Source organism: Sesamum indicum, linkage group LG15 (assembly GCF_000512975.1).
Source record: "Sesamum indicum cultivar Zhongzhi No. 13 linkage group LG15, S_indicum_v1.0, whole genome shotgun sequence".
Lineage (NCBI taxonomy): Eukaryota > Viridiplantae > Streptophyta > Magnoliopsida > Lamiales > Pedaliaceae > Sesamum > Sesamum indicum.
This window is the reverse complement of record NC_026159.1, coordinates 977,686-996,521: the sequence shown is the minus strand read 5'-3', so window position 1 is coordinate 996,521 and position 18,836 is coordinate 977,686. Positions and strand designations below refer to the sequence as shown.

At 38.7% G+C, this 18,836-nt stretch overlaps 3 protein-coding genes and 1 pseudogene across 7 annotated transcripts; 2 read left to right on the top strand and 2 right to left on the bottom strand.

Moving 5' to 3' along the window:
• LOC105177256 (defective in cullin neddylation protein 1) lies at window positions 1,483–5,719 on the top strand. Of its 2 annotated transcripts, none has more exons than XM_020699182.1 (9): window positions 1,483–1,727; window positions 2,255–2,396; window positions 2,871–2,922; window positions 3,012–3,087; window positions 3,184–3,266; window positions 3,565–3,661; window positions 4,559–4,604; window positions 4,752–4,834; window positions 4,913–5,719. In XM_020699182.1, exons 1-9 carry the CDS (start codon window positions 1,682–1,684, stop codon window positions 5,230–5,232), a joined length of 945 nt encoding a protein of 314 aa, XP_020554841.1. In that variant the 5' UTR covers window positions 1,483–1,681; the 3' UTR covers window positions 5,233–5,719. The 2 variants fall into 2 exon arrangements, with proteins under 2 accessions (XP_020554841.1, XP_011098632.1); XM_011100330.2 differs by having other exon boundaries at window positions 1,484–1,727; window positions 2,267–2,396.
• On the bottom strand, window positions 5,881–12,524 carry LOC105177257 (granule-bound starch synthase 2, chloroplastic/amyloplastic). Of its 3 annotated transcripts, none has more exons than XM_011100332.2 (9): window positions 11,508–12,524; window positions 10,560–10,683; window positions 9,986–10,447; window positions 9,414–9,478; window positions 9,007–9,084; window positions 8,824–8,934; window positions 8,522–8,566; window positions 8,078–8,251; window positions 5,881–7,309 (listed from the first exon to the last, which is right to left on the bottom strand). In XM_011100332.2, exons 1-9 carry the CDS (start codon window positions 11,868–11,870, stop codon window positions 6,353–6,355), a joined length of 2,379 nt encoding a protein of 792 aa, XP_011098634.1. In that variant the 5' UTR covers window positions 11,871–12,524; the 3' UTR covers window positions 5,881–6,352. The 3 variants fall into 3 exon arrangements, with proteins under 3 accessions (XP_011098634.1, XP_011098633.1, XP_011098635.1); XM_011100331.2 differs by having other exon boundaries at window positions 9,986–10,453; window positions 11,508–12,514; XM_011100333.2 differs by lacking the exon at window positions 8,522–8,566 and having other exon boundaries at window positions 9,986–10,453; window positions 11,508–12,517.
• LOC105177255 (pentatricopeptide repeat-containing protein At2g36730) lies at window positions 12,743–14,937 on the top strand. Of its 2 annotated transcripts, XM_011100329.2 has the most exons (2): window positions 12,743–14,487; window positions 14,681–14,937. In XM_011100329.2, the coding sequence occupies exons 1-2, from the start codon at window positions 13,035–13,037 to the stop codon at window positions 14,701–14,703; spliced, it is 1,476 nt and encodes a 491-aa protein (XP_011098631.1). In that variant the 5' UTR covers window positions 12,743–13,034; the 3' UTR covers window positions 14,704–14,937. The 2 variants fall into 2 exon arrangements, with proteins under 2 accessions (XP_011098631.1, XP_020554840.1); XM_020699181.1 differs by lacking the exon at window positions 14,681–14,937 and having other exon boundaries at window positions 12,743–14,661.
• LOC105177349 lies at window positions 16,592–18,539 on the bottom strand (annotated as a pseudogene).

The following is an 18,836-nucleotide window of genomic DNA, read 5'->3' as shown; positions in this document are numbered from 1 at the left end:
CCCTACTTATCCATTCGGACCGACTAGAACGATCATAAATTAATTTGAATCTTACGGTGCTAATTACATCCATGAAATATTGATGTAATTAAACTGAATATACAAGTACTATAGGTGCTCTTAGATAGATTTATGTGGTTGAGCCAATTGTCTGTCTCTAGGTTTAGTTGTGGCTTGTATAACCAGATCGGTAGTTGAGTTTTAATAAGGTGGAACAATTTATAAGATAAGCCCAATAAAGTTTAGATATTTCTAAATGATCGATGCCTATGATATCATTAGAAACGATTTGACTGAATTGAATAGCGGAGGATTAATGTTGAGTTCTGCCTAGTATTGTTTTGTGATTGTGATATGTGTATATGGGATTTGAAAATAAATTTAAAATGCAACAAACACATATGTTACCAAAAAAAAATATATTATTTTCAAATTGAATAGCATATCTTCTTTATTTGAATAAAAAGTATTCAAATAATGTATCTATGCCAAATATTAAGTGCCAATCCATACTTAATGATGAAGGAGTTTATTAAATTACCTAAATACTCCTATCAATTTGAGGCATTTAAACCCCATAATTGACTATTTTGATCATTTTGACTAATTTTGATCTGGGAATAAATAAAGATCTTAGGATAATGATGATGTGGCAGCATCTCAAGGGGACAAGTGGCGCTCTCCTAAACGGTATCATACGACTATAAATAGCCTCATTTATGATTATTCAAATTACGTTTTGTCTATCATTTTACCGCCATTTCGTGATCTCATTCGATCTTATTTTGACCCCGCCTTTCTAACTTAAACATTGGAGGGCCATCGCCGAACAGGTAGTACGAAAGAAGGATTCAGCAACCCGACCCTGCTATCCGATCTTGATTTCGCGCGACCTACATCACTTAATAGAACTAATCTTTTTCCCACCTAACTTAATTGTAAGTATATGTTGAAAGTCATCAATCATTTTTTTTATTATTATTATTCATTAATATGATAGTTAGTAAGTATTATCAAATCAATATGTAATATTTGAAACTTTAGGTGAGAAAAAACAATAGTGATTATATGAAGAAGCTTTGACAAAAACCCTGTAAAAGAAAAATATAAATTAACTTGTATTCTATTCAAATTTTGATATTTGAAGAAAAGATTAATACCCCACGTATCTATATCATATTATCTTCAAGGATTCCCACAACACAAGAGCGGAGAGCCCCACCCAAAAAGAAAATATTGACAAACAAGCCCACACTTCCTTTACCATTAAATTTCAGTAAAATAATAATTAATAAAGACCGAAAATATTCCGTCTTATGAAATGGAAAAAATAATTATCATACCTTGAAACAAGAAAAAAGGATCTGAATGGAATCGAATCGGATCATCTTCGGCACATAAGAACCACGAACCGGGTCTAGCCGACAATTTTGAGATTATTTTATTATGAGAAATTAATATAAATCCCATAAATCTCACTCCAAAGGAATTACTGAAACTCCAACGTCTGTGTATTGCGTAATACCTACACAAGTAAATATATGGTATACTTGACACCTTCCATTTCATCAAGACAAAGCAGGGGAGACTACAGTGACAGCTGCCAGCACTCTGCCTTCTGCTGAGAATTCCCATCTGGGGTTTCGTTCATCCACGGAAGCCCAAGACGTCCCGCATCGCCATGGATTTCTCCTCCGATGTTTTCCAAATCTATTGTCAATACTGCGGTATTTTTATTACCCCCTTTTCGTTTTATTTTATATTTTCATATCTGGGTGGAGTGTTTCTTGAATTGAATTCAGGAAGTTCTTGTTTTGTGGAATTATTATCAACAACTTTTAAATTGTCTGAATATGGATTAGTTTGCGTATTTTTCTACAATTTTGGGTTTTTGAGGAAAAAATTGTTCATTTTTAGCCTGGTTATGTTATTGTTATCGGTCCCATAAAGATTAGGCTGGATTTAATTTATATGTAATTTTTTTTGGGGGGGGGGGGGGGGATTAATCTTTCTTCTTCTTTTTTTTTTTTTTTTTTGGGGGGGGGGGGTGGGGGGGAGCAAAAGTTTGAGTTGTTTCATTGGAAAAATACGTCCATGATAAGATTCTTTCTTCAATTGTTTCTTTTGTGGGAAAGACTCAATCGTGGCGATGATGTGAAATGTGATTTAGAGATACTAGCAAAGATTATGTCTTATTCAGATAACTTTTTGCTTACTGTTTACAAGAGTGTGGCCTGATTTCCAAATCGTGGAGATTTTAACGCAGATATCACGTCAAGGGCGACCGGTAATGAGGGTGGGTGTTACGTGCCAGATGAGGAGTCGCAGAAAGCAAGAATCTCAAGAGAGGCATTAGCACAGTTATTGAAAGTGCTGGAGTCGAAAGTTAGCACAAGGTATCTATTTTGCATCAAAAAATTAAAATGAAGATGCATTTGGAGTTGGTAATGCTGCTTAGTAATTTATTTGCAGTTTTAGTTGGTTAATTTGCTTACTTGGAGACTTTGAGCTCCTCTTTCCATGCCCCGGTTAGAACTCAGGATTCTCTAATATGTAAACTGGTGCAGTTCTTCTGGAAAAATTAACACAGACAAAATAGTGCAGGTTGGTGATATTTTGAGTTATCAGAAGAAAAACTGGAAATACATAAAAGAGAACTTTAAAATTTATACTATCTTGCGATGCTAGGGAAACATATGAACTGATATAAGTACTTCTGTTTAACTATGTTTAGTTCATTTCATTCCCTTTGTCTCACGCATTTTAACATCTTCAGGCAATATAATTTGACTGAAGTATTTGATATTCTGGGTGTTCTCTGAGGGGAAAAGTTGAACGACAAAACTAAAAATTTTCATATTCTGCTACAGGGTTTCAATTCTCGAGGAAGTTTACAAGCTGATGTCAAGACCAGAGTTGATGGTAAGCTACCGTTTTTAGTATATTCTGCACCCTGGAATGTGCAGTTTTTGGATATATTCATTCAAGACTTTTTATTTTGCTTTTTATAGGCAGATTTTTCAGAGTTCTCTCGTTTCTATGATTTTGTTTTCTTCATTTGCCGGGAAAATGGTCAGAAGAGCATCAGTAAGTTGCTTTACTGTTTTTTTGCATTTTCATTTTGTATTCCAGCTGAAAAATCTTGCGCATAAATCTACCTTTAACACATTAAGATACTTGTAGCTGTAAGCAGGGCTGTTATGGCCTGGAGGTTAGTTTTGGCTGGAAGGTTTCGACTGTTAAATGAATGGTGCAACTTTGTTGAGGTAAAACTTCCTTTTAAAGCAATTGTTGCTTATTGTCTTTATTTTCATCGCCTGGTACAAGTTCTACTGTTTTTCACCCCCATGAATAATTAAAAGATATGGTGCATGACAATTTAGTTTGAACGGTGTCCCTACCTTTACCTGGTTTGATATTCTATATTGAGATTTGTTCCAAGAGCATCTGATGTGGCAGTCGCACAATAATGATCGAAAATTAAAATATTTTGCCTTCATTTTGTCCATAGTATTTATCATTTATCTACACTGATTTTTTTTGGATCTCTCTTTTGTTCTCCAGAAAAATCATCGACATAACATATCTGAGGATACGTGGCGACAAGTTTTAGCCTTCAGTAGATGTGTCCATGAAAATCTTGAAGGGTATGACCCTGAAGGTATGTATTACTATCATCTGTTATGTCATGGTTTGTTCATTTGCATTCATGTAGGTAATACCACTACACTCCTTTAACATTTTTCTCCCATTAGTCCATCATTATTGTGCCTTCTGTTGCGTATATGGTTAGTGGAGTAGGAGTCTTATCCTTTTGATGCAATGTCTGTAGGTGGTCTCTCATGTTTCGCCAAATTCTGCAACCAGTTCTGTAGTAAAGACGTCTAATTTACTCAAAATTCCATTTCACGGTCTTGCACTTACACCTATTATTGTCCAGCTGGACAGGGTGGGGAGATAGAGCAACGTATAAGCATTTAAGATTTGTCTAATTGATTGAATAAGAGGTGGTAAAATCAGGCAGCTGTCTTAAAAAATAAAGCTAACTTACATCTTCTTGTAAGAAAATAGAGATCCGGTGGATATATGTTTTAAATGTGCAGTGGGTTAACACATGGGTTGAACACTGGCAGTGGATTGTGTTTATTTGTGTTCAGCTCTTTTGTCTTATCTTGCATCCTTGGGTTGTCATAGACATAGAGTTGATTTCTATTTATGTTTCTTTACTAGCTCTCTGATGGCATATGTTTTGTGATGTATGGATTGCTTGAAAGCCCTGTCATTTTGTTTGTAGAAAATGGCTTTTTTATACTTGGTCGGTCCATGTGAAACAAACTTTATGTTGCTGTATCAAACTTGGCTGTAGTTGAAGGTGGACGTTTTCTTGTTCTATGAGCATATATGGTTGTGCACATATCATCTTCAGTGGATTATTGTTTTAAGTGGCGATGCATAGTTAATCTCCACTATTCATTAATTGCCAGGAACATTTGTCATCATGCCTTATGTATAATCTGTATAGTGTTTTTGTCATCTCATTGTTGATAATTTTTAACAGGTGCATGGCCCGTCTTAATTGATGACTTCGTCGAGCACATGTACAGGTACAATATCTCGGTGACTGTAATAGTTATGTTCCCACTTACATGCAGAGACATATATACTTTCATAGTGAATCTATTCGACATGTGTCACGTACCAAATTTAGCAGAATGTTTTCCCATTCGGATTGACAATCTGCTTTGCTGCAGGATTAGGGGATCCCATGGAGCTTCTAGTTTGTTCTGTAATTGTGGTGACTCGGAATCTCAACAATGTGAGGACATTCTATCTGGTATGCGGAAGCTGGAGAGATAACTGTAACATCCTTATATGAAACCTATTTTTGCTTCTAAAACTGCTGGCATTGCAGGTTTGAAAATTTTCCCGGGTTCAAAGAGGAAGTTCTGCGACAATTTGCATATGGGATCTTCAGATGGGTATGCAAGCTCTAGCAGTATTGCGAATTCGACGAAAAGGCAGCGCTATTCGACTGAGAAGTGCGCTAACTGGGGTCAGAATCAGGTTGGGAGTGTTGATGATTGCGTTGAAACTTTCAAACATAGCAGCACATTAGGTTGTACCAAGTCTCCCTGTGCTGTTGAGGGTTGTCTGTCCAAGGGTTTTGCGGGACTTCTCTCTGGTCGATCATGTTTGCAGTTTCATCAGGATAGAAGAGTTTCCTATACATAGATAACATAAATTGCCGGCCTCAACTGGTAAAAGTTGTATGTTGGTTGGTTATTGCATGTTTGGGGGCATGCACAGACAGTGATATCTACACACACCAGTTTCTCCGTTGCAGCTGCTGTGCTTTGTCTTGTCTGGTTGAGACTGATAAAATCAATAAAACTGCTATTCAGATATGTCGTTAGATCGTCTCTATGCTGCTTGTAATGCTTGGAAATCGTGTGGTCTTTGTATGTAGTCAATTCCAGTTGCCTGTTCGCTGAGAAATTGTATTTAGGAATACGCATGCCCACACATTCCTTTTCGCTACAGAGAAATTATATTGAGTCGCTCGGCAGCGCCAATTTTTTTTCTCTACAAAATTGTAGTTTCTCAATGGCTAGTGTATTCCCAAGCGGGCTACGCATGTGTCTCTTGTAAACTTGTTTCGCACTGATATTTTGAGGTTCCAAGATCTTCAAAACCAGCTCATGACTATATTTTACTGTTATTTTTTGGTGTTATGCTGTGGTGATACCAAACAGTTCATTTCTTCAATCTGATCTAGGTTTCATCCATGTATTCAGCAAATTCAGGACTACCGCTGGAACCAACACAAAATAAGTGGAACTAATTTTTCTTTTCATCATTCTTCATCTATATTCAGAATTGCCACAGAAAAGAAGCAGTGACCACCACGAGTCGTTTAAGATTTTAAAGCTATTTGTGCCAGAAAATTATTCTAAGATAATCCTATTCTACTGTGCAAGAATCTGTCTATTTAGGCATATTATAGTATGACAAGGATGTCTAGACATGGAGGCAGTCAATAAAGTTGTTTGTGGATGCTTAACCTAAAACACAAAGCGTCAAACTAAACTGTGACGATAATCTTACAAAGAGATTGGATGTCCGCACAAGAATACCTAGAGGCATTTTGTGACTGTTGCTAGTTAACATTCTTCCACTTGTCAAGACCAGCTAAGACAAAGTACTGAATACCACAAGTAGCTAAGTAACCTCCCGCCCACGGTCATCCAAAAGTAAGAATGCATAATCTTCCACATATTGATCAAAGCACCATGCCTCACATTAAGCAGATGGGAACAGAGGATAGTTGACTATTTATGCGTGCTAACACATTTTACCACTGATACTTCGCAGCAACAAGAACTTCCTCATAATTTTGAGCAGCACTATCCCAACTTAGGTCCTGCAGCATACCTCGTTTCTGGAGCCCCTCCCAACTCTCTTTGTATTGATGATAAGTCAATAGGCAGTTCCCAAGAGCATGCATCAGTTCATTCCCGTCTGCTCTGGCAAATGTCCATCCAAGGCCTGATTCTTCAAAAGGGTTAAAGGGCTGCACGGTATCTCTTAGTCCACCCACAGCATGGACAACTGGAATTGTTCCATAACGCATTGCATAGAGCTGATTCAACCCACAAGGCTCAAACCTTGATGGCATCAGAAGTATATCTGCACCAGCGGTTATCCGATGAGCTGTCTTCACAGAAAAACCTACCCATCCTCTGACTTTGTCATTGTACTGTCCCTCGAACTGCCTAAGCATCTGTTCAAGGTCGGGCCTGCCTGTGCCCAGCATGACCAATTGCACATCCTGGCCCATCATCCAGGGGACCGCTTCAGCTATCAGATCAACACCCTTTTGTTGATCGAGTCTTCCAATGAAACCAATCAATGGAACATCGGCACGTACAGGCAAGCCAAGCTCCTTTTGGAGTGCTGCCTTGCACTGGGGTTTGCCCGACTGCAGGGTGTCTAGGGAGTAATTAACATACCCATCAGATTGCAGGTGAACGTCTAACTCAGGGCTCCAATCCTCTGTATCAATCCCATTGACAATTCCACGTAGTTTCCAATCATTCTCATTTATGATTTCATGTAGACCCCAACCGCCTTCAGAAGTTTTTAGCTCCCAAGCATATCCATGACTAACAGTAACAACTCGATCAGCAGTCTTTAAACCTGCAGCAAAGATGTTGAAGTGGTCTCCTCCAACTGGATCATACAACTTAAAAAGGTCCAAGTAGTGTGGTGGAAGATCAACGTAGGAAAAATCATCCAGAGGACCACGACCCTGGGTGGTTAATAGACAAACAAAGAATAGATATGAGTTGAAACTTTTGGATTAAGCTTATGAATTTGGATAATATTTTGACTCGGAAACAGGGAATACAACAGGGAATTGCCATATATTGGTAACTACAAAGCAAGCCAGAGCAAGCACAAATAATAACAGACATTTCAAATTGAAGCTAAAAAGTGACTATTATATAGGCTCCAAATCATAATCTGCAGAAAATGAAGTCAACTGAGCTAGTTATTATGAGTAATGACCTTGTGCTCTTTGCCATAGCTTGGCATATTGAACATGTTCCACTTCAAAGGCTTGGTTGAACATTAGTTTTACATTTTGAAGAAGTTATTTGCAATGAACAACCTATGCCCCTGCTCAAATTCAGTTAGGATTAGGTACCATGTTCTTTTCATTGCGTATGATAAAAGCTGCTTGAAGCGTCTCCATGGAACAGTTTACTTGATAGTTTATCAATCCAATAAAGTAGATGCCAATATTGTGGATGGGAAACTGGAATCAGGAAGACAGTGATCTTGCAATGAAAAAGCTGTGAAGACTTGTAATGATGAGAGCAGCAAAAACAAACACCTCAAGCACCAGGAGAGAGAAAATTACATCTAGTCTTCTGGAAGTTCCCCATAATTTGTATCATCTACTGTTAATTCAATTATCCTAATGAATGTGCAAGCTACAGTTTTTACATGTTTCAACTAATATTTACCTCATAAGTTATTTCACCTCAAAGGCCATCATATACTAGGAACATACCTGATGAGCTATATTATGGATCACAAGGACTGATCTTGTATATTTCATTAACCCATTATCCTGATAATATGCCTTAAGGTAGACTGGCAGTAAGGCAGTGTGCCAATCATTTGCAATGAAAACTAAATTTCCGTCTCCATAGCAGACCCCACCACATGGAACATACCAAGGAACCTGCAGTCACCATATTTTCCAAATCATACAGTATCTAAATGCATGAAGTAAAGAAAAAACACAGATTGAATATGCCATGCCTTACTCTTTCCTTTATTAGAAGAAACCAGATTGTTATGGTGCATTTGCTATGTGTTTGCACATATGTGTATACACATGCAGAACCACATAGTATAATATATAGGATTAGTATAATCCTAAACTTTTCCAGTGAGAAGCCATAACAAAGTTCGTACTGCAACCTTATTCTACATCTTAATTTCATCATACCTCTATAGCAGCTTTGCAGAATAAAATCATGCGTTTTAGAATGTCCTGCAAGATATAAGCAAAAAAAAAAAAAAAGGATTTTAAATAGTAAAAAGCATTTAGTTATATGACTCTTTCAGATACGAGGGCTGCTAATAGAAGCTGAAGTAGTGACAATTTATTTGGAAGAATCAGAAAATTATATCGGGAATACATTGCATGAGTGAGGTATCTCCATTATAAGATTATCAGGGAAAGAAGAACAGTCCCTCGTTTACAGAACTAGTTAGGCTTAGACAGGTAAAATTATAAGAGATGCTTACCACCCGATTTCCTCCATATATATTCTTCTCTATATGCTGAAAAATGGGGCTATCAATAAAAACAAAATCTACACCATCAATGTAGGCCTGGAAGTAATTTACCTCCATATCCTGCGAAATATAATGTGGTGTTAACAAGGAACACAACTGAGAAACAAAATTAAATTATTTGTCGTTGCTCACCTGACCATCCACTTTATATCTCTTCCTAACCCCTGAATCTTGAGCTTCTGGATAATTACTGTACCGAGGTGCAACAACCTATCAGTTACAGCAAAATAATTCAGTTAATGACCTTCAGTCGACTCTCGTTATTTTTATCTTTGATAACGTTAGTGTTACAGCCAGTCTAAGCATATACACTACCCTCTTGACTGACTGGACCCTGCTGTAGTGGTACAAGAGTTCATCAAACTCTCCTCTTGTATGTAAGAGAGATTAGACTATGGATCATTATCTATAAATGTAGAAGCTGTACAAGCAAGCCATCGTAAGTGTTTTCAATATATGAAGTTATATTTACTGCCATATCTACTTGGAATAGTTTTAGCGTAGGACATCTTTACTAAGAAAAAGTAATCAAAATTTACCATGACTCTGTGTCCACGCCTAGCCAACGCCTTAGGTAATGCTCCAGCAACATCTCCAAGCCCACCTAAGTAGCAAAATTCATAATTACTAATTAGCAAATATGCATATATATGAAAAGTCTCCTGGAAGAATAAATAATTTCAGAGAAGAGAAAGGAAATACAAATTTTCTTTCCCCTATATCTTTACAGTGAATATTTTTATCATAATCAATGAAAATCTACATCATGCTTTGCCAGTAGTTCAGCTTATTCTTGAGAGGATTATCTGAAAATAGTGTTAATCAACATATGCATAACAGAGTGAAGGCAAAGTACAAAAACCTCAAATTCAACATATCTGTACAAGCATCCATCTAATGAGAAAACTCTTTTCTACATTATTTTGTTTATCTGCTTAGCTAAGATTGGCACAATCGCATTTACAAATTTCCACCAAATCAGATACTTGTATTCCTTGCATTAGTATCGAATATAAATATCGTCAGGCAATTTGAATTCTGATAATATCTTTTACACTTAAAGGAAGGTAATCTCTGAAGTGTTTTCAACATTTACTTAGTCGAGGAATACCTGTTTTAGACCAAGGAGCACATTCAGCAGCAACCAATATTATGTTCATAACGTTGACCCCAGCCAGTGGAGGGGGTTTCACGTCTTCATTTGAGGGATCATCAAGTTCAGCATTTGCATCTACTGAACTTGACTCCTTCACATCTTCATGCTTTTCATCTTCCGCACATGATGGTCTATCAGATAGAATGGCTGTCTTTACAGTAGTATCCTTCAGCTTTTTGTTTGAATCTTCTTCCATGGAAGTCTTTGTATCAGATATTCTGACCTCCGTAGTGTTCTTTGATTCCATGTTGTACGAACCATTACTTGAAGAAGGCTCTAGATTGGGTGTCATAGAGAATTTCAAAGGCATAGAAGGCACTTTCTCAGATTGAACATCTCCAGAGGTAGTGGCTTCCAAGTGTTGTTGGGGACGGGCAGCAAAGGAAGTTCCATTGCCAGGAAGGTCTTTTCCAAGTTCTGCATCTACAACCACATTTTTAAAATAGATGAAGCTGGATATTTATTCACCTCATCTATGGGTGAATTGATGGTGTTTATACAAGCATTCAAGTTTTATTGATATCATTACCTTTAGATGCAGCAGCATCAACAATGGAAATAGGGACATCACTCTCCAGATATCGCTGCTTACTGCCTTCTTGATCAATTATGCTATTCTTTATTGATGAGACCAATTTCTTCCTTTCAGAAATCTATAAAACAGTGTCAGAGAAAACTATGACTTTAACAACTTTTGACAAGACAACAGAAAAAGAAAAAGTAGCATCCAATTGAATAGTTTCATGCTTATATGTAATTCAAATAAGTAATCTTAGAAATGAAATAACACTATAGATGCTTGTACATCAACAATCTTTTAATAAATAGGGCGCAGAGGAAAAATCAACCAAAATCCTGTGACATGAGCACACATTAGCCCACACAGATGGAGTAGTAATAGGGAAATAGGAGGGATTGGAGCTTCTTGCAAAACCCAAAAACAGAATGTGAAAAGGCACAAGAGAAGCAATTGCAAAAGCTGCATTGACTGTCTCTTTTTAAAACATCTTGCACCATTTCTCATATGACCCAATCCAAATTTTATAAAAACCTGAGTCAACTCTCATATACATCATTCCCGAACAGAATTAGTGGAAGAATCCACAAGATGTTTTTGCGTGTGGGTTTAGCATGAATTGCAGACAATGCACGATGAACATTTTCCCATTAGATGAAACAATTGGACCACAGTGATAAGCCAGTCCATTTAAGTATTCCACAAATAAACTTTCTGCCCAAGCCGATTGCAGCAGCATATGAAGAACTAACTAACAATGCGCCAGAAAACAACATGATTATTCATTTATATGGCTTTTGCTTAGTCTGGAATTATAGATTAATCAAGACCTTCGCAGAATCTTGAGATTGACAGGAGAATGTTACGTATAGCGTCAATAAAGCAGAAATGCTATATGGGAAAAGCTACTCCTTTTTCCGGATAAAAAAATGGAAGGGAAAGATCAACGGGTGCGGGAACCTGTTGTAAAAGGTCTTTTTGCATCGCAAGAACCTGGCTCATGCTCTTGTCAATTGTGGCCTGTAAAGAATCTGACTCATCACCACTTTCACCTCCCTCAGCTGCCTCCCCCGTGGCTTCTACAAGCTGGGTCGTCCACCTGCGTCGTCTGCCATTGCGTCCACAGCACTGAGATAATCGGCTACAAAGATTCAAAGTCAAATCTCTCGAAAACCCAGCTGAATTACAATCACTAATACCCCCAACCTCTACATGCTTTCTTGGCCGGAATGCAAGTATAGGAATCACGTGTTGACGACGATTCGCAATGTTAAGGAGTGCAGAACCGTCGACTCCAGTGGGGAAGGATCCTGTTGAAGCCATTCAACTGTTCGGCTATTTGCCTCGGCGAGGCACGCAACTTTTCAAGATTCAGCAAAATGAGCGACCCAGTGGAAATTGGAGCATGCCCAGTTCAGGAAATTGGTAAATGAACAACCTCAACCAGTGATTCTTGTAACGGGCAGTGTCTGTCGAAAGGCGCTGTCTTCACATGTTTGTGATGGAAAAACCATGGAGAATACGCCAAGATAAATTGGAGCAAGAGGTTTCTCTGTTCCAATGACTGGTTTGAAGTAGGACCTACTGAGAAAATTTCATAGAAGGAGGTGACATTATTTTGAGGTTCTGATTAACCACGAAATAGTAATGTGTGATTGAAACCAAGATTTTGATGGTATTGGCTTTGTGGCTCTGGAATAATGACACGAGGGAAAATATGTGACAGGCGTCGTCGGATACTGGGTCGAAACAAATTGGATCTAACTTAATTGATTGGACGGCGCAACATCTGCAATTGAAGTTGGGAAGTTCAGGAACCGTAGTTAACCTCTTCAATTTAACACGTAATTTCAATGCATACACGTGCATCTCTGCCCTTTTAACGCAGGGCAAAACGCAACATGGAAAATATACATATGAAACTGGCTATACAATAATGGACAAAGAAGATCAGAAGTTGGAATTATAAACATATTGTTATCGCAGGCCGTACATTTGGCATACAAGATTACAGTTGACCTTATGTCGGTACTATTGCACAAGAAGAACGTAGATAAATTAATGGCTTTTGCCTTCTCTCCCGCAAGCTTATGGTTACTCAACAATGTTTATTATCAGGAAAGTTCATTGGAAAAAAGCATCGCAGGTTTCCAATAAACTAAGCAAACTACATATTTAGTTACATGTCCACTTTGTCTACGTCGTTCCCAAAGGTGCAAGTTTGTTGCACTATGATGGTTGCAGCCCATGCCTTACTTATTCTAATGGACCACTTCTATCTTCTTTAGTTTCAACCTGTTGGGCCTCCTTTCAGCAATATATTATAGAAATTGAAACGCTCCTCCTCTTTGTCAACTGTTCCTGACAAAGGATGTCCGGCCCATTAAAACTGAGGATTAGCTTTAAAGAACTGACCATATTTTAGTGCTCCCAAATTATTGGTTTCATCATTAATCGAAATCTAGAGAAGCCCATTATCGGGATTGTATGGTCAGATTTCAGCTTCCAGTGCTCTCTGAGATTCACCCGCCAAAGCCATTGTTCTATAATTCAAACTCCGAAACACTGCGTCGATGTGTGTCTCTCTTAAGCTCTGTTTCTTCGCCAAACCAACTTCTCCAGATTCATGCCCAGCTCATAGTATCTGGCCACCATCGCAATTCCTATATTACAGACAAAATCGTCCAGTTTTGCACTTCGGATTCACTTAGGAAGAAACATTCAATTGATTTGATAAATCACGGCCGTTATGCTGTTAAATTGTCTGGAAACTTAGAAACCTTTTCATGGAACAATGTGATAAGGGCCTATGCCACTTCTCATTTTGACTCGCAAAGAGAAGCGCTATCAGTTTTTCTTGATATGCGGCGTCTGGGAGTTGGACCCAATGAGCATACTTTCCCTTTCCTCTTCAAGGCGTGCGCTTCACTTTTGGGCTTAAACGAGGGGCGACAGATTCATGGGGATGTAGTGAAGCATGGTTTCCTTTCCAATGTGTATGTTCAGAATACTCTTATTCACTTGTACGGATCGTGTAAGAAGGTCTTGGATTCATACAAAGTGTTCGATGAAATGACGTATAGAACTGTTGTTTCCTGGAACTCAATAATATCGGCAAATGTAGAATGTTCTTGGTTTTATGATTCGGTTGAGCTTTTCGTTAAAATGAGGGACAGTGGGTTTGAGCCAGATGAGACTACGATGGTGATTGTGCTTTCTGCTTGTGCTGAGCTTGGTAACTTGAGCCTCGGAAAGTGGATCCATTCTCAAGTGCTTGAGAAGGGTATGGTTGTGAATTGTCAGTTGGGTACTGCTCTTGTTGACATGTATGGGAAATGTGGAGATGTTAATTATGCTAACTTAGTATTTAATAGGATGGTTTACAGAAATGTGTGGACTTGGAGCGCTATGATTCTTGGGTTTGCACAGCATGGTGCTGCTAGATATGCTCTTGACCTGTTTAAAGAGATGAGAAATTATTCAATCAAGCCTAACCACGTCACTTTTCTTGGCGTTCTTTGTGCTTGTAGCCATGCTGGTCTGGTAGAGGATGGGAAACGTTATTTTGAGGAGATGGAGCAAGTGCATGGCATCAAGCCCATGATGGTACATTTTGGTGCTATGGTTGATATCTTGGGCCGGGCTGGTCGTCTTCAAGAAGCATATGCTTTTGTAATGAACATGCCAATTGAGGCTGATGGCATTGTTTGGAGAGCATTGCTCAGTGCTTGCAGTATCCATGATGTTAATGACTACTCTAGGGTGGGTGAGAAGGTAAGGCAGAGGCTAATAGAACTAGAACCAAAGAGAAGCGGAAACTTTGTGATGCTTGCAAACAATTATTCTGAAGTGGGACTGTGGGAGAAAGCAGCAGACTTGAGGAGCAGAATGAGAGAGAGAGGCTTAAAGAAGATAGCTGGAGAGAGTTGTCTAGAGCTAGGTGGGTCTATCTTTAGATTCTTTTCTGGAGATTCTTCTTCTATTCATTGTGCGGATATCTTCCTGTTACTAAATACACTGAATTTGCACGCGAAGATGATAAAATATGGATGAACTTCTTTTTTCTCAAATGAGCTTTACTCTTGAACAAGGTGTTCTGCGGTTAACAAGATGTGAGATTTGTTGTGATTCAGGTCTTTCATCTTCATGCTATTAGGATCAGTTATTACAACCAACATCGTCCAGATCCAGAAATTAGGAAACTGGGAAAAGAAATTTGTGAGGTAAAATGTTCACTTTCTTCTCTGACAAACCTAGTTATAAGATTTCACATTTTAGAAACAAACTAAGATGTCTCCAACAATCCATGAATGCATGACCTTATTGTAATTCGTAATAGTCTAGCATTTAGCATGCTACTCCTACCTGGAAATTGTCCATCAGAAAAGCTAGAACTTTGGAATCGTATATGAAAAAGATATTTGTTATCTCATGATGAGTACAAAAATGGACTGGTGCATGTTGCTAAAATCTATATTAGATAATACTGAATCATTATCTTAAAGATTTTGGGTTATTTGTAATAAAGATGTGTAAGTATCAATAACAAGGATAATAAGCCCCATTAATACGATGCAGCCGCTAATAACCAATTCAAGACCAATCTTCCTATAAGCTTCTGAAAATTTCAAGTAGCAGAGGAATGGGAGCAATATCGAAGTTCTGACACTCAGAAATGCTCCGACAAGCGACATCAGATACCCAAAAAATGGTACGGTTAAGGCTACAATGACACTGCCGCAGACCAAGGTAGTTCTTAATATTAAACTGTAGCATCTTCTCAGTTGGAAATGATCTTCAATTGCATCAACAATTGGCCTTAAGCGTCAGTGCGTATTTTTAGCTATAGGATTGATTAAAGCAGTGTAGATGGCCACTTTGGAGCTAAACTTGTCTGTTGGGAGATTCAATGTTATCTGGGATTGTGCTTCTGAGCCGAACATCAGGTACCCCAAAATTGCCATTGATGCATAAGTTACTGAACTGAAAACAAAGCATAGAAGCAACACCCTGCAGAAAAGAATTGTCACTTCTTGCACTCCTATATCGATCAGTGTTTTTATGCATAGTTTTATTTATGAGCAGTGGCCCTTTCATTGCCCTCCCTTGGTCTTTCTTTTGAAAGAATTAGCCCGTGGGTCAGCGATATGGTTTTCTTCCTGTTAACTCCATTCTTTGACCTTGACCATGGGTAGAAGGCTTGATGATTGATCTCAATGAGTTCCACCCGTCTATCTAAGGATGGATCCCTTTTGCCCTCTTTCCGAACCAAGTCCTCTACCAGTAGAGTGGGATTCTTCTTTTCTAGCAGCTCTCAAAAGGCTTCCAAAATGGATTGAGTCCTAAGCCGATCCGTTAAGACTAGCCGGACAATGGAGATAGGTGTAGATATGCATCTTTTAATTCATTAGCTCGAATAAGATCTACCTCCTAACCACATCAGAGTTCTATTAACCAAGAGCTTCATAGAGAAAGGAGTCCGCATTTGGATGATCTATAGTCCACATCTGCTCTAAGAGATTGAAGCTCGGCCAATGGGAGGGAATTATTTCTTTTATTCCTTCTAGCATCTAGAAACCTCTATTATAAGGTAAGGTTCATTCATTCAGTTTCACTCTTAGGCGATTAAAGGATGGTGACCCATAGCTGCCTATATCATACCCTTTGGTGAGCTTCCATCTTCTATAACAGTAGAGGTTGGAATCCTACTTTTTATATCAATACTATGCGCGGGGAAAAGGAAAGATAAATTTTACCCCTTGAACTATTCAATTGGACTATTCCCAACAGGTCAAATCCAACTCTTCTCGAAGGGGTCGTCTTATTCACTCTTTTCCATTACTAGCTAACTCCAATCATAGGAGTCTCTTGCTGGATTATAGGTCCCTAAAGGCCCCTACAACTCTAGCCAGTGCCTGTGAAAAAGAACCCTATGTGGGGAGCTTCTCTAAGCCGATAGTGGGTTCCATATGCCCATCAAGCTAGGTATTCTACCATTGACATGAAATTGCTTTAGGCCCCTACAACTCTAGCCAGTGCCTGTGAAAAAGAACCCTATGTGGGGAGCTTCTCTAAGCCGATATGGGTTCCATATGCCCATCAAGCTAGGTATTCTACCATTGACATGAAATTGTACCATCGGCCTTAAAGCCCTTACGATTGACATATTTAGCAAGATTGGCATTGATGAGGGAATTACATAATTATAGAAATACCCCCTACTTTTGGCAATTTACCGGCTCCCTATGACTGCTCCCTATGACTGTGCAGGTGGGCCCCAGTGCACAGGTGCAACAACGGCGGTGGTAGGTCAGACAGTGGGTGACGTGTCCTGCTTTTATTGGGGCCACGTGTCGCACATATAGAGGGTAACGTACAAGTATAAATACCCTCATTTATGATATTTCAAATACGTTTTCAAGACTTACTTTTACCGTCATTTACCTGCTCTAATTCGATCTCATTTTCGATCCCACCTTTTTTAACTTAAGCATTGGAGGGCCATCGTTGAGGGCTTCTCGGCTAGTCTTACGTTTGTTGTGTTCTCAGGATCCACTTCAGGTAATTTAAAAGAATGATTCAGCGATCACGACCCAGCGATCCGACCTAGCGACCTTGATCCAGAAATCCTAATTTTGAGCGACCTACATCAGGCATAATACTTAATAAGTAGGACTCTCAGAGAAATCTCTTCCCTATTCTATTGGTTGTTAAATGGCATTCCACGACAGCCTTTCTTGCCAAATCCACTGGTAAACCTAGCAAAGTCCAGGAACAGCTAAAAGGCTTGAAGAGACAGTGGCTCCATCCTTTGGTGGCATCAAAACAAGCATGTTGGTCAGGTATTTCTGAATTTCATTGACCGCTTTCAAGTGCACTTCCTCCTACACGAACTCTTCTGAGTCCATTAGTTTCACAGTAGGTAGACAATGGTTGAAGTTTTCCTACAAGATTTGAGAGAAATCAGTGAAAAATGGAATCTAGCTGATCAATCTCTGCAGTTCCTTTCTGGATGAGCACAATAACAAGAAGGCATATAAGCTGAGAGCAGTAGATAGTCCACTCCAAGCACTCCCATTTGGCGAAACCAGATATCATCAGATAGCCCCACCACAAAACTGAGCCAAGTATGATGAGAGAAGCCACGACGCGGGTGGCAGATACATAAGAAAGAGCAGTCATGTTATTTAACCAAACAGTAGGCGTCATAATGAGTACAACTAGGAGAACAAAACTTGGGCGTCCACAGATATTAACGAAACCATAAATGTCAATTTTCACGTCCGGTAACAAATTATGCAAATTATCACCAGCCAATATAAGAAAACCTGTGGCTACCAAGTTCAAGACTCAGGAAAACAGAGACAATTGTTGCGCCTTTTGTACCAAAAGCATTATTACCGACATCGGGATAGCTTCTTATACTTGGATCAACTTCAATACATCTCCTGATCAAAAAGCCTGTGTAGAATGTAGCACTTGCAATAATGAACAGAAGTATGAAGCTCAACCACCCTCCAGACAACAATGAATATGGAATCGACAGAATCCGAACCCCTGGAAACATGACATATAATTAAAGTATAAAGTTACATCAGGATTAACACAAATCATTATACAAAATTAAAAACACATTATTTGACACTGAAAACAGATAATTAAAGCATAAAGTTACATCAAGGATTAATCCTTTTGTTTAGATTTTGTGTGATCGCTAAAACTGAAGATCCAAACATTAACGAGCAAAGAAACAATAAAGAGTAGCAACGGGGAGAAATTAGGCAGACCTGAGAGAGCATTTAGTCCATTGAAAGTTGTGTTGAGACGTGAAGTTGTTCCAATGAAGTTAAGAGCGGTAGTAGGCTAAACATCAATTTTTGTAGCTTTAATTTTCACAATATGATGACGAACTTCTTTCTCCTTTCTGTCGTAATTATAGAGAAGGAGGGGAACCCTAACTGGAAGCTCATCATCTTGTTGTTTCACCTCCATTTCCTCTTTCTCATTTACTTCAAACTTGAAAAGCCAAAGAGCTTAGCTGATTGTTTTTCATATATATATATATACACATGCACAAGTGCCAACTTCCGTTATGTTGGAAGTTTGGCCCATGTCCCCTGGCCCAAGCCCATTGTCCATCCAAGCCTTTCACCCGGAAGCTTTGGCCGACCACTCACCCAACTGTATATATTTATAAGTAATTTTACCTGGATGGATCATTTTCCTAATCTTAACCTTAATCTTCTCCATTCTCTTTCTCTTCTCTCTCTCTCTCTCGGGTTCTTCCAC